General features: G+C 40.5%; 1 protein-coding gene across 4 annotated transcripts in view; it reads left to right on the top strand.

Annotated features, from left to right (window-relative positions):
• LOC110506306 (leucine zipper protein 2) overlaps window positions 1–4,946 on the top strand; it is a 163,130-nt gene extending 158,184 nt beyond the window's left edge. For 3 of the 4 annotated variants that reach the window (XM_021585797.2, XM_021585796.2, XM_036963552.1), the window contains one exon: window positions 4,138–4,946. In XM_021585797.2, coding sequence (XP_021441472.1) covers window positions 4,138–4,242 — 105 coding nt within the window. In that variant the 3' untranslated portion in view covers window positions 4,243–4,946. Of the gene's footprint in view, window positions 1–1,315; window positions 1,364–4,137 lie in introns of all 4 variants that reach the window. The other variant, XM_036963551.1, reaches the window with a different exon arrangement.
• Window positions 4,947–16,146: the final 11,200 nt, after the last annotated feature.

Raw genomic sequence — 16,146 nt, 5'->3', positions numbered from 1 at the left:
CAGCAAGACAAAGGAGCTGATCGTGGAATACAGGAAACGGAGGGCTGAGCACATTGATGAGGCTGTAGTGGAGAGGGTTGAGAGCTTCAAGTTCCTTGGTGTTCACATCACTAAGGGAATTAACATGGTCTACACACACCAACATAGTCGTAAAGAAGGCATGACAACACCTCTTCCTTCTCAGGAGGCTAAAAAGATTTGTCATCGGCCCTCACATCCTCAAAATGTTCTACAGTGCATTATTGAGAGCATCTTGACTGGCTGTATCACCACCTGGTATGGCAACTGCTTGGCATCCAACCACAAGGTGCTACAGAAGGTAGTGCGTACGGCCCAGTACATCACTGGGGCCGAGCTCCCTGCCATTTAGGACCTCTATACAAGGCAATGTCAGAGGACAGCCCTACAAATTATCAAAGACTCCAGCCACCCATGTCATAGACGGTTTTCTCTGCTACCGCACAGCAAGTGGTACCGATGCACCAAGTCTGGAACCATCATCTACCCCCAAGCCAATAGACTACTAAATAGTTAACCAAATAGCTACCCAGACTATCTACGTCGACCCTCTTTGCACTAACTCTTTCGACTCATCACATAAGCTGCTGCTACTGTTTATTATCTATCCTGTTGCCTAGTCACTTTACCCCTACCTTTACCTCCTACGCCTGCACATCGACTCAGTACTGGTACCCCGTGTATATAGCCAAGTTATCGTTACTCATTATGTATTTATTCCTTGTGTTATTATTTTAACATTATTTTATGTTTCTCTCACATTGTTGGGAAGGGCCCTTAAGTAATCATTTTACTATTAGTCTACACCTGTTGTTTACGAAGCATGTGACAAATACCATTTTATTTTATTTTATTTTAGCCAGTCTGCTACAGCATGGAAATAATCATGCAGCAAGAGGAAATGTGAATTATTGTGTGGATTCAAATTAATAGACATTTTTGTGAGGGAAAATATAGTCTGAAATGTCAAAGTGGAATTTATAAACTTCAGAAGCTTTTTTATACCTCAAATACACTGCAAAAGGGTGATACAATTAAGATCCTGCATTTGTACAGGTACAGTGGGGCAAAAAAGTATTTAGTCAGCCACCAATTGTGCAAGTTCTCCCACTTGCAATACAATGTGATTTTCTGGATTTTTTTTCTCATTTTGTCTGTCATAGTTGAAGTGTACCTATGATGAAAATTACAGGCCTCTCTCATCTTTTTAAGTGGGAAAACTTGCACAATTGGTGGCTGACTAAATACTTTTTTGCCCCACTTTATATGTTGTTTGTTTGTGTTGGCTTTACTACAGGCAATGAAAGGCTTGGCCACTAACAAAGTGTGATGCAGAAGCCTCAAGGTATCCAGCAAAACATTTTTTTTTACCTTTACATAAGTCAGTTAAGAACAAAGTTTTATTTACAATGACAGCCTACCCTGGCGACGCTGGGCCATTTGTGTGCCGCCCTATGGGACTCCCAATCACAGCTGGATGTGATCCAGCCTGGATTCGAACGAGGGACTGCCATGACATCTTTTGCACTGAGAAGCAATGCCTTAGACCACTACGCCACTCGGGAGCCCAATGCAATGTTGGTTAACAGTAAACGGATGCTAGCTGACATTATTTCATCCCAAGTCATCATCTCATCTCTATAGAGCTGCTGCCTATGCTGTCTGACAAAATAAAAATTGTATTTGTAAGGAACACTTTTATGACTACTGAATACCAACTATCAATCACTTTGATCCACTTCGATTTCAGGTACTAACACCTCGCAAAGCAACTGCTCTCTATCCCTCTCGATCGTGCATTCTTCTGTCCGCCTCTGTGCTAAAACTACAGTACCAGTCAAAAAATTGGACACACCTACTCATTCCAGGGTTTATCTTTATTTTTTTTAAACTATTTTCTACATTGTAGAATATTAGTGAAGATGTTACACATATGGAATCATGTAGTAACCCAAAAAGTGTTAAACAACATATATTTTATATTTTATATTCTACAAAGTAGCCACCCTTTGCTTTGATGACAGCTTTGCACTCTTGGAATTCTCTCAAACAGCTTCATGAGGTAGTCAACTGGAATGCATTTCAATTAACAGGTGTGTCTTGTTAAAAGTTAATTTGTGAAATCTCTTTCCTTTTTAATGTGATTGAGCCAATCAGTTGTGTTGTGACGAGGTGGGGGGTATACAGAAGATAGCCCTATTTGGTAAAAGACCAAGTCTATATTATGGCAAGAACAGTTCAAATAAGCAAAGAGAAACAACAGTCCATCATTACTTTAAGACATGAAGGTCAGTCAATCCGGAACATTTAAAGAACTTTGAAAGTTTCTTCAAGTACAGTCCCAAAAACCTTCAAGCGCTATGATAAAACTGTCTCCCATGAGGACCGCCACAGGAAAGGAAGACCCAGAGGTACCTCTGCTGCAGAGGATAAGAGAGTTAGAGTTAAGAGTTACCAGCCTCAGAAATTGCAGCCCAAATAAATGATTCACAGAGTTCAAGTAACAGACACATCTCGACATCAACTGTTCAGATGAATCAGGCCTTCATGGTTGAATTGCTGCAAAGAAACCACTACTAAAGGACACCAATAAAAGGAAGAGACTTGCTTGGGCCAAGAAATACGAGCAATGGACATTAGGCCGGTGGAAATCTGACCTTTGGTCTGATGAGTCCAAATTTAAAATGTTTGGTTCCAACCGCTGTGTCTTTGTGAGACGCAGAGTAGGTGAACGGATAATCTCTGCATGTGTGGTTCGCACCGTGAAGCATGGAGGAGGTGTGATGGTGCTTTGCTGTGATTTATTTAGATTTCAAGGCACACTTAACCAGCATGGCTACCACAGCATTCTGCAGCGATACGCCATCCCATCTGGTTTGCTCTTAGTGTGACTATCATTTGTTTTTCAACAGGACAATGACCTAACACACCACCAGGCTGTGTAAGGGCTATTTGACCAAGAAGGAGAATGATGGAGTGCTGCATCAGATGACCTGGCCTCCACAATCTCCCGAACTCAACCCAATTGAGATGGTTTGGGATGAGTTGGACCGCAGTGAAGGAAAAGCAGCCATCAAGTGCTCAGCACATGTGGGAACTCCTTCAAGACTGTTGGAAAAGCATTCCAGGTGAAGTTGGTTGAGAGAACGCCAAGAGTGTGCAAATCTGTCAAGGCAAAGGGTGGCTATTTGAAGAATCACAAATATAAAATACATTTTGATTTGTTTAACACTTTTTTGGTTACTACATGATTCCATATGTGTTATTTCATAGTTTTGATGTGTTCACTATTTTTCTACAATGTAGAAAATAGTAAAAATAAAGAAAAACACTTGAATGAGTATGTGTGTCCAAACTTTTGTCTGGTACTGTATGTAGAATATTAGCCTGTTGGAAACTACAACCCCCTACCACATTGCACAGTTCGGGCTTGATCTAATTCATCTCTAGAGAAACTGCGCATTCAGCTCAGAAAAAAAATTAAATGGAATTCAAAAATGTAACTAATGTTGGTAAATTAGTTGTTTAAAAAATGAAAAATAACATACATTTTGGTTAAAGCTCAACTTTTGTTATTATATCAATATTTGTACATAAGTGTTTCCACCAGCATTTCTCGCATAATTAATTTAACCGACACTAAAAGATCTCATCTCAAATTATCTGTCTGCATTTATTAAATTGTACCGAAACTACCTGTTTCTATCACAGCTGTAAAAAAAATATATATAGTATGATTTTACTTGCATAAAAACTGTGGATGGAAACGTAGTTATAATCACACAATATTTTACATACAGCAGCTTTTTAAAGGACAGCTTCAAGTTTTCTATTTTGCCTGGGAACAAAATATATATTGCAACACTGGTATTGTCCCAGACCTAAGTGTATGTGGAGTGTATATTTCCAGTAAAAGGGATAGGCTAATCAACACGAGTGTGAAGTAGGATTGCAGTATTGTTAAAGTAATACTGCTGTATTATTTAAGTAATACTGCTGTATTGTTAGTACTGCTGTCATCAATCCAGTATTGTTTCTGTACAGTAGCCCATTGTTTCTCTGTTACTCTGCCGCTGTTGTTTATGAGCTATACATTCTTGTCTTTTGTATTGTCAACAGCAAAGGCCTGCAGCGCAGATTGGAAAATCAAATGCAAAGCCCTCAGATGGCAGGGAGGAAGTAGAGGGAGGCAGCAAAAACACGAAACTACACAAAAACAACTGAGTGGATGGGATGTCATTGGAGATGCAGAACACCTGCGTTACCTGGAGATCTTTTTCAGAGCACATACTTGTGCCCCCACACACACACACACACACAGTTTGCAAAAGAGACACAGGAATTGTTGGACGAAAACAAACTTCTCAACCGTGAAATGTTTAAATTTTTCGATTGAAAACCTGCATAATAACATGGCATGCATTCTAGACTTCTTTTAAAAGGTAGCAATGGCATTGGTAACTTGTTTTATGATTGTTCATTGTTGTTTTTTTTTCAGAGCGAGGACACTACTTTCTACAGTAAATGTGTGTTATTTCTAAATAAATCCCTTTGCACTGGTGAGGTCATGATATTCTGGTATATAAGTAGTCCCATTAACAAAAACTGCTGTAACACCAAACTTACAAATATGGTTTGACACTCATTGTAGCAAGGTTAATTTACTCTCTCCTCCATATTTTAAAGTATATAGGCTCTCAAGTTGGCTGGCCAACTTCTTTCAACATTTAATATTTCAGAGCTCTTTCTGCCTTTAACATGCTAGAGGTGAAGAGCCAAAGACTCACAATGAGTCGTCTCCCTGAGAATGTGCCATGCACTGAGTAGTTACTCCTAGCTACATTGATCTGTGTTATTTGACCCTTTCTTTCAATAAACTGTGATTTTCAGTAAATTTGTGAAGATTAAATGGATATTTGTGGAGAAAACTAATCGACTGGTCTATTTTTAACCTATAGTGTGAAGAACTATTTACAAAATGTAGACTTTATACCACTTCCGTAAAAAATGTATCACACCCTTGTAAGTGCAGTGTAATTGCAGCATAGGTAGCCGGAAATGTACGGGGAGAATCAAACAATGAATTTCAGTTTGCTTGCCGATATAATATGTGTATAACAAATGACGCGTTAATTACAGAAAATTCAACTAGGCATCACAGTAGTTACTATATACTATTTTTTAGGCCAAGGGTATTTATAATGTTATGGCATAAGGTCAATGAAACATAAAGAAGGACCTGAAGAAAACACTGCAACTGATATTTTTTTGTTGTTGTCATTAAAGCAAATACTTACTCTTTTGTCGCTGTACACCAAAAGATATATTTTTATTCAAGTTATGTTCACTCCAGCATTGGCAGTTGCATACTAATTCATTACGGAAGAAATCTCAAAGGAGGGCAGCTAGTAATTATTCCAGACTTTATAAAGGAGCAGAGTTAAAAAGAAAAGTAAAGCAGTCAAGTATTTAATCAGTCTTGGTGTGATTTTTTTATTAGCTAGGCTATGTTTGGCCGGTTAATAGAACTGGAATGTAATGATTCATAAAAATACTGCTTATAATATGCTAATGCCGCTACCATTATAGGGCTACCATCATCGCCTTTTTTAGCATATCCATGACCAATGACATTAAAAACAAAGTGAACAGATTGTGGGGAGTCTCTTGTTGACATGATGCAACTTCACGGATCTGTTGTGAATGTATGTGCGTCACTTGAAATGGAGTAGAATGACACACAACAGATGTGTGATGAATGTCAATAGGTGTGTAATTTTAAATGATAGCAAAGCTTTGCTTTTTTGTCAAAATAATATAATAATAATAATTACACACCTTTATAAAGCAACCTAGATGTTTCAATAGCAGTGTCGTGAACTACTGTGTGATTTAGGAGTGGGTCCCGAAATACATTTTTGAATCGGCATACAGCTGATGAGGACTTGTCAATTACATGTAAATAAAGAAAATATATTCATCATTCAAATAGCAATGACATTAACCATTATGATACATAAGTACGTAAGTATGTGTTACAGGCTTTGTTTTTTTACCCTACCTCACCCAGGGTTTCCCAAACTTGGTCTTGCGCCAGCACTATACAGCTGATTCAAATCAACAAAACTTGATGATGAGTCAGTTATTTCAATCAGTTGTGGTAGTGCTAGTGCATGAAACTAAAAACGTGCACCCAGGGAAGGCCCCAGGACGCACAGAGAGGGCCCCCTGCCCTAACTTAAATTGGTGTGGGATTTTCTTTTAGTTTGTCTGTTCTCAGGCAAACCCCCCCCCCCCCCATTAATGCATTTTAAAACCCCACCTGTTTCATTTTGGTTATCAGTAACTTATTGATTAGTTCCCTTCATCTGCTGAGCGCCCCCAAACATGTTGGGAACATGACAGTATGTATAAGTAAGTATGTAGTTAGTTAGTTGTAAGTAATTGTGATACTGGACACAGTAGGCCTACTGTATCACATCTTTTTAAAATACTTTTTTTTTATCCCTTTCCCTGTGATATTTGGTACAGTCAGCAGGATCCGAGTGTGACCGAGCAGGAAAATATGTCATGACAGGTGTACAACTCTTTTTGGTCCTCTAATCCTTCTTTGTGGCAGGTTATAGCATATCACAGGGGTCTAGTGGATAGCTTTCCAACAAAGCAACAAGGGTTCCTCCCCATGATTTGGCTGGAAAAAGATTCCACGAGTGCCGAGGGCAGAGGCAGTGCTGGTGTAACTATGTCGTTTCTAAGGAAACAAGAGCTGCAATCAGTATGTCATGTAATTAGACGCTAAACAAAAGTAGCACATTCAGATTTTACTTTTGGGTCACTCCCCATATCTATGTACTAATGTGGTAGTTACATAACATATTGTTACATACTGTACCATAGTACCTCGTATTCCTGTTTCCAGCATGCACAATAACAGAGATTGAACATTGAGTGATCTTATGCCCTGTTCTGGTTCTAACATTCATATTTAGTCCTGATCTTGTCCACATTCTGATTGTGCCCACATTTTCAGACAAGTGTAGACAATTAAAAGACTAGTTGTGGTCTGATTGTGATCAGGTCTTGACCACCTCCGGAGGAAGTCAGTCACGCATTGTGTCTTACAAGTGTAGACGGATCTGGACAGTGAAACCATTTAAAATCATCATTACATCTTTGACAGGTGGCACCATTGACTTATGGCATTAATATGTGTCTTCAAATAAATAAATAATATTATTTTGAAAGAATAACTTTCAAATAACTTGCATACAGGGAGGGAACAGGAAATGTGGTCACAATGCAGACACTGTGGACGGATATGAGACACGTGTAGACATATTTCGGAAAATGTGGGTACAATCAGAATGTGGGCAAGATCAGATCAAACGATGTATAAACAAGGCTTAGCAATGTAATGTTAGGTGGTTGCTTAGACACAATTGTAGTAAATGTGTCACGACTTCTGCCGAAGTCGATGCCTCTCCTTGTTCGGGCGGTGCTCGGCGGTCGACGTCACCGGTCTTCTAGCCATCATTGATCCATTTTTCATTTTCCATTGGTTATGTCTTGTCTTCCTACACACCTGGTTCCAATCCCATTCATTACCTGTTGTGTATTTAACCCTCTGTTGTCAGAGATTGTTTGTTGTTCATTTATCGTGTTGCTTGTATTGGTGCTCGACTGGTCCTCGTACCCACTTTGTTTTGATTTATTGTCATGGTTTTGGAGCTATGTTTTTAAATTATTAAACTACTCCATTTTACCAAGTTCGATTCTCCTGCGCCTGACTTCCCTGCCACCTATACACACATTTATGACATAAATGCAATGCAGTACAAATGTTCATACAAAAGTGTAATTACACAAACTGAAAGCAGGTGTGACTGTTGTGGGTACTATGTAATAATTACACCATAACTACTTTTTGTAATGAAACACATTTGTATTGAGGAGACTTTACGGTGCCACTTCAAGATAAGAGTCCCCACAATGGATGTGGCAGTATTGTATCTGGCAGACAGCCAAATGACAAAATGACAAACGCTGTTCAAGAATTGTGAAGATTTTAAGTTCCTTACACAATAGAAAATTGAAGGGATGCCCGCATTAAATATTGAAGGTCAGCGGTAATATCCGTGTGAATAGCATTCGGTACACTAGACACACAACCCAATTAAACACTCACATTAATTACACAGCTTCCCCCAGCTCCTTTTTTTTGTATTTCAGCTGTCAGTTGATACTCAAACTAGGCGCGCATGAGCAATTGCAAAATCTTTGAACATAGTGTGCCGGAGAATGTGTTGAGATTGCTGACTTCGTCCACTATTTATTCACAGTTTTTTTAAGCTATGCTTAATGCACTGAGAGGGCAAACGATTAAATTGGCCAGGATGGTTAGGTGGGTGTACCATACATTCACTATCTACTCCCACTTGTTCACGTTAGCAGCAGTTCAAATTGTATGTGTGTGGATTTGTGGTGTGCATTTCCCTAGGCATGGCAAAACAAAGGTTGTGAAAGGTAATGAAGCATGTTGAACTTTTCCCTTCAATTTGTCCAATTAGTATTGCTTTGATTTCTCTCCATGCGTTTTGCTAGAGAGGAATAGTTATTGTACTTTGAGAATCATACTGTGGTTTAAGTCAAAAACATTTGGCAGGTTTACAAAAGCGACAGTTTACCAATTCAAACAATTTGATTACATTTTCAAAGAAATCTGAATGAACTCGTCAGTATCCTTACAGGGATTTAAATGGCGGCGTCGTGTTTTCTACCTTTTTATACAACGGGTAAATCTAATCCTGAATGTTGATTGGTTAAAACCACATTCCAGACGGTGTCTATTCCACAAGTTACCACCGGCTAAATCTATGACATTAAAATGCATATTTACTCTGCTCCATCTGACTGCATAATCCACTGTTTATCAGCCCAGCCAGGCATTTATAAACTTGATCTCCACTATAAAAAAGCATCTAGACATTATCTCACATTTCTTTGAGACTGACATTTAGTTTTCAACAGCAGAGACTTGTATAAACCTTCCTGTCTGTCTCTCCGACATTTGCAACATTGTTTCGATATTCAAATTCGATCTCCAGCCTGTGCCATAGTAATGAATGTGTCGGGAGTCGGGACGAGACAGACAGGTAGGCATTTTTCCAACAATTGTTTACAGACAGATTATTTCACTTATAATTCACTGTATCACAATTCCAGTGGATCAGAAGTTTACATACACTAAGTTGACTATGACTTTAAAAAGCTTTGAAAATTCCAGAAAATTATGTCATGGCTTTACAAGCTTCTGATTGACCAATTGACAACATATGAGTCAATTGAAGGTGTACCTGTGGATGTATTTCAAGGCCTACCTTCAAACTCAGTGCCTCTTTGCTTAACATCATGGGAAAATGAAAATAAATCAGACAAGACCTCAGAAACAAAATTGTAGACCTCCACAAGTCTAGTTCATCCTTGGGAGCAATTTCCAAACGCCTGAAGGTACCACGTTCATCTGTACAAACAATAGTACGCAAGTATAAACACCATGGGACCACGCAGCCTTCATACCGCTCAGGAAGGAATAAATGTCAGGAATTGTGAAAAACTAAGTTGACATGTACTTGGCTAAGGTAAACTTCCGACTTCAACTCTATGTCGTCAATGCGAGACAGTGGATACGGGGTTGACTGTCTGTTTAAAGTCCCATAGATGTGTAAGTTTCCAGATTCCAGCTTTCCCTTTCTTCAAAACTGTAACAATGGCCACTCACTCCAGTCCACCTTGGACAGAATCCCAGAATTCTTTAAGTTCTGCAACTCTGCCTGCACTTTAGGGCAGATTGCATATGGCACAGGATGGGCCTTGTGAAATTTTGGAGTAGTCTTTTCATCTCTCTTAGTCCTGGCCTTCATTCTTTTCTGTTTTCTAATTCCCTTTTTGAAAACATCCTGGGAATCTGTGAGCAGTTGGATAGTCTCTTAGCAGTGCTGCTGCTGCCTAGTGATGACACATTCAGTGCAGTGCTTTGATAGTGTGCCTGTCCAGTTGACAGCTGTGCTGGTCCTCCATTTTGTTGTGCGTACAGGTCTAGCTGCTGTGTTTTGCCTTTGTAAAATGTACCTTCATTTTTCCCAAATGAGAAACCTTTTCCACAGTGTGTGTTTTGAGCATCACAGTTGTCTTCTGTAATGGTATTTTTGAAAAGAGTCTGTTGTAATCTGTAGCTGAGATTACTGATAACGCTGACCCGGTGTCTATCTCCATTTATAAATGGACTCCTGTCAGCTCTCTGGAGTAATCCATATTACTCTGCGGTCTGTTTCTGTAATTCTATGCAGTTCAAGGAATGACAGAGCATCTTTTTATGAGTTTGTGTCGTTTCCAGTTGAGTCTGACTCACTCTGTCACTTTGTGTACATTTTGTAGTTTTGCGTTTCTCTCTATGCAATTTCTGTTTGCTTTGTGTGTGCTTTTTGTTTGCTTTACACACTCTCTCCTGCTTGTGGCACAAACCAAGATCACTTTGAGACAAAATGCAGGCCAAGATCTACCGCTAAGATGTTTTATTAAAAATGACTTAAAAAAACATGAGCCCACGCAAACTTTAACCTATTAAACAATGAGGTTTGTGCAGTAGGCTATAGGTTCAATACGTTAGCACTGCATATTGGTCATTATTGAATTGCCCTGCCAAAGTTGTTCTTCTCAGACCATTTAACGTTTTTATTTCAAAACATGAGGTGTAAGATCTCACTGACAATAGATCAGTTGTTGTATTACTTGTGAGTCATGAAATACAAGTATTATTTTTTTTACTGAGCTGATGCGTGGATGGTGGAAGGAGGGGAGGGGGAGAGAGCGAGAGAGAGGCGGAGAGGCTGCCTCTCAATGTCCCTCAGCTCTTCCTCCCTCCTCTAACTGACCAAAAAGGGGACTCTGTCTTCCAGCTGACGGCGAAACTTGAGTCGCCCTTCATTATTTCTGACTCATGCACCAATTCATGTTGTTATTGGTATGACCAGAGAGCGTGAAATAGGCTACTCCGCAATATTAGAAAGACACAACCCGCTAAGAACAACGCAAGTCTATCAATACACTTTGTAGAGCAGGTGGATAGGAAGAGGGCGTTTTATGGCTTATAAGTGTTGAATAAAATCTTAAACATGAACTAACTGATAAAAACAGCAGCTCTTCGCTGTAATCTATTCGTTGACAGTGTGTCTCCAGTCATGTTGAGTTGTCACGTTCTGACCTTAGTTCTTTTGTCATGTCTTTGTTTTAGTATGGGTCAGGGCGTGAGTTGGGTGGGTTGCCTATGTTCTTTTTTTCTATGATTTGGGATTTCTGTGTTTGGCCTGGTATGGTTCTCAATCGGAGGCAGCTGTCAATCGTTGTGCCTGATTGAGAACCATACTTAGGTAGCCTGGTTTCACCTTTGAGTTGTGGGTGATTATTTTCTGTTCTGTGCTTTGTGTATTCACCGTATAGGACTGTTTCGTTTTGTTCGTTGTCACTTTGTTTTCTGTTGAGTGTTCATTTATTCCATTAAATCAATATGGACACTTACCACTCTAAGCATTGGTCCTCACCTTCTTCCACCAACAACGGCCGTTACATGAGTCACACAGTAGTCAACTATCAACTTTGCTGTGGGCTCGAGAAAGCTACAGACATGGTGCTCTAAGCTATCTGCCTAGTTAAATAAAGGTTAAATAACTAATATTCTGATTGGCCAGCGGTAGACCTATAGGTGCACTTGATTTGCTCTTCGGGCCCGCTGGGTAGGCTGAGTTTGTACCTTCAGACACATGAAAATGGTTCAAAACGGGGGAACTTCGACTACCCGGGGCACAGGGCAGCTGAATCAAGTGCACCTACCCCAAACAGTGCAAAAAAAGACACAAATAGGAATGTTTTTTTCAGGAATGTTTGGCGATCAACTAGGAAAGCCTTGGATATTGACAAGTCGAGTGCAATCTACCGGTTGTTGATCACTGATTTAAACCAAAAGTCATTTGCATCACGTGATGTCTTGCCACAGGGAAAACATGTTTCTCCCTTTATATTTTAAATGACATTTTATTTGTTACCACATTCAAGCCCTTTCTTTGCTATTCAGATGCATCCTTTGCTGCGCTTGCCATTGGAATTGTAATGTTCAGTGCACGTCCTAATGTCAAGTCCTTTTCTGTTAGCAACCACTTTTGTATGCTTTCTCTTTACATGCCACATACAAGCGTGTCCCTCAATGCATCTGACAGCCCTGCCCTAAATTGGCAATATTCAGATATTTTCCTCAGCTCTGCAATGTATTCTGATATGGTCTCACTTTTTGACCGGCTCCGTTTATGGAATCAGAGTTTCTCTGCTATTACCAAAGGTTTTTGGGCTTAAATGGTTTTGTAATGTGTCAACAATGTCTTCGAATGACATGTCGGCTGGCTTTTCTGGTGTAAACAAGCTGCGTAACAAGCTGTATTTCTTTGCAACCATAATGTTAAGCACAACAGACACTTTCTTCCCATCAGCGACATCGTTAATGTCACAAACAAGTTCCACTCTTTCAATGTAGGTTGCCCAATATATCCAACATATCCCAACATTTGTATTCATGTAAGTGTTTTCACACCCAAACAATGCACCTCTACAGAGACAAGTCTCTCACCGTTGCCGCTTGCTATAGACCACCCTCTGCCAACCAGCTGTGCCCTGGACACCATATGTGAATTGATTGCCCCCCATCTATCTTCAGAGCTCGTGCTGCTAGGTGACCTAAACTGGGACATGCTTAACACCCCGGCCATCCTACAATCTAAGCTTGATGCCCTCAATCTCACACAAATTATCAATGAACCTACCACGTACAACCCCAAATCCATAAACACGGGCACCCTCATAGATATCCTCCTAACCAACCTGCCCTCCAAATACACCTCTGCTGTTTTCAACCAAGATCTCAGCGATCACTGCCTGCATCCGTAATGGGTCTGCGCGCAAATTATCACCCCTCATCACTGTCAAACGCTCCCTAAAACACTTCACTTCATCAACCTGGCTGGGGTATCCTGGAATTATATTGACTTCATCCCATCAGTAGAGGATGCCTGGTTATTCTTTAAAAATGCCTTCCTCACCATCCTTCCTCACCACCTCACCATCTTAAATAAGCATGCCCTGTTCAAAAAATGTTGACCCAGGAACAGATATAGCTCTTGGTTCACTTCAGACCTGACTGCCCTTGACCGGCATAAAAACATCCTGTGGCATACTGCATTAGCATCGAATAGCCCCCATGATATGTAACTTTTCAGGGAAGTTAGGAACCAATATACACAGGCAGTTAGGAAAGCTAAGGCTAGCTTTTCAAACAGAAATTTGCATCCTGTAGCACATACTCAAAAAGGTTCTGGGACACTGTAAAGTTCATGGAAAATAAGGGCACCTTCTTCCAGCTGCCCACTGCACTGAGGCTAGGAAACACTGTCATCAACCATAAATCCACTATAATTGAGAATTTCAATAAGCATATTTCTATGGCTGGCCATGCTTTCCACCTGGCTACCCCTACCCCGGGTCAACTGCCCGGCACCCTCCACAGCAACTCGCCCAAGCCTCCCCATTTCTCCTTCACCCAAATCCAGATGTTCTGAAAGAGCTGCAACATCTGGACCCCTACAAATCAGCCAGGCTAGACAATCTGGACCCTCTCTTTCTAAAAATGATCTGCCGAAATTGTTGCAACCCCTATTACTAGCCTGTTCAACCTCTTTTTCGTAACGTCTGAGATTCCAAAAGATTGTAAAGCTGCCGAGATCATCCCCCTCTTCAAAGGGGGAGACACTCTAGACCCAAACTGCTACAGACCTACAGTGGGGCAAAAAAGTATTTAGTCATCTACCAATTGTGCAAGTTCTCCCACTTAAAAAGATGAGAGAGGCCTGTAATTTTCATCATAGGTACACTTCAACTATGACAGACAAAATGAGAAGAAAAAAATCCAGAAAATCACATTGTAGGATTTTTAATGAATTTATTTGCAAATGATGGTGGAAAATAAGTAATACTTTTTTGCCCCACTGTATATCTGCTACAGACCTATATCTATCCTACACTGCCTTTCTAAGGTCTTAGAAAGCCAAGTTAACAAACAGATTACAGACCTATATCTATCCTACACTGCCTTTCTAAGGTCTTAGAAAGCCAAGTTAACAAACAGATTACAGACCTATATCTATCCTACACTGCCTTTCTAAGGTCTTAGAAAGCCAAGTTAACACACAGATTACAGACCTATATCTATCCTACACTGCCTTTCTAAGGTCTTAGAAAGCCAAGTTAACAAACAGATTACAGACCTATATCTATCCTACACTGCCTTTCTAAGGTCTTAGAAAGCCAAGTTAACAAACAGATTACAGACCTATATCTATCCTACACTGCCTTTCTAAGGTCTTAGAAAGCCAAGTTAACAAACAGATTACAGACCTATATCTATCCTACACTGCCTTTCTAAGGTCTTAGAAAGCCAAGTTAACAAACAGATTACAGACCTATATCTATCCTACACTGCCTTTCTAAGGTCTTAGAAAGCCAAGTTAACAAACAGATTACAGACCTATATCTATCCTACACTGCCTTTCTAAGGTCTTAGAAAGCCAAGTTAACAAACAGATTACAGACCATTTTGAATCCCACCGTACCTTCTCCACTATGCAATCTGGTTTCAGAGCAGGTCCTAAATTATATGATAACCGCAATCGATATGAGACATTACTGTGCAGCCGTATTCATTGACCTGGCCAAGGCTTTCAACTCTGTCAATCACCACATTCTTATCGGCAGGCTAAACAGCCTTGGTTTCTCAAATGACTGTCTCGCCTGGTTCACCAACTACTTCTCTGATAGAATTCAGTGTGTCAAATCGGAGGGCCAGTGGGTCTGGACCTCTGTCAGTCTATGGTTGTGCCACAGGGTTCAATTCTTGGGCCAACTCTCTTCTCTGTATACATCAATGATGTCGCTCATGCTGCTGGTGATTCTCCGATCCACCTCTACACAGACGACACCATTCTGTATACTTCTGGCCCTTCTTTGGACACTGTGTTAACTAACCTCCAGACGAGCTTCAATGCCATAAAACTCTCCTTCTGTGGCCTCCAACTGCTCTTAAATGCAAGTAAAACTAAATGCATGCTCTTCATCCGATCGCTGCCCGCACCTGCCAACCCGTCCAGCATCACTACTCTGGACGGTTCTGACTTAGAATATGTGGACAACTACAAATACCTAGGTGCCTGGTTAGACTGTAAACTCTCCTTCTAGACTCACATTAAGCATCTCCAATCCAAAATTAAATCTAGAATCGGCTTCCTATTTCACAACAAAGCATCCTTCACTCATGCTGCCAAACATAGCCTCATAAAACTGACCATCGTACCGATCCTCGACTTCGGCGATGTCATTTTCAAAATAGCCTCCAACATTCTACTCAACAAATTGGATGCAGTCTATCACAGTGCCATCTGTTTTGTCACCAAAGCCCCATACACTACCCACCATTGCAACCTGTACGCTCTCGTTGGTTGGCCCTCGCTTCATACTCATCGCCAAACCCACTGGCTCCAGGTCATCTACAAGTCTCTGCTAGGTAAAGCCCCACCTTATCTCAGCTCACTGGTCACCATAGCAGCACCCACTCGTAGCACGTGCTCCAGCAGGTATATCTCACTAGTCACCCCCAAAGCCAAATCCTGCTTTGGCAGCAGAGAACTGGAAGGAAAGGAGGCCAATGACTGGAATGAACTGCAAAAAATCACTGAAGCTGAAGACTCATATCTCCCTCCTAGCTTTAAGCACCGGCTGTCAGATCAGCTCACAGATCAATGCACATAGCCCATCTGTAAATAGCCCATCCAACTACCTCAACCCCATACTGTATTTATTTATTTATCTTGCTCCTTTGCACCCCAGTATCTCTACTTGCACATTCATCTTTTGCACATCAATCACTCCAGTGTTTAATTGGTATATTGTAATTACACCTTGTGCTGGGAACAATAAAATGACACTCTAAAATGTGCAGTTTTGTCACACAACACAATGTCACAGATGTCTCAAGTT

This window comes from Oncorhynchus mykiss, chromosome 26, assembly GCF_013265735.2.
Source record: "Oncorhynchus mykiss isolate Arlee chromosome 26, USDA_OmykA_1.1, whole genome shotgun sequence".
Taxonomy (NCBI): domain Eukaryota; kingdom Metazoa; phylum Chordata; class Actinopteri; order Salmoniformes; family Salmonidae; genus Oncorhynchus; species Oncorhynchus mykiss.
The sequence above is the reverse complement of the archived record's forward strand: the minus strand, read 5'-3'. Positions and strand labels throughout refer to the sequence as shown.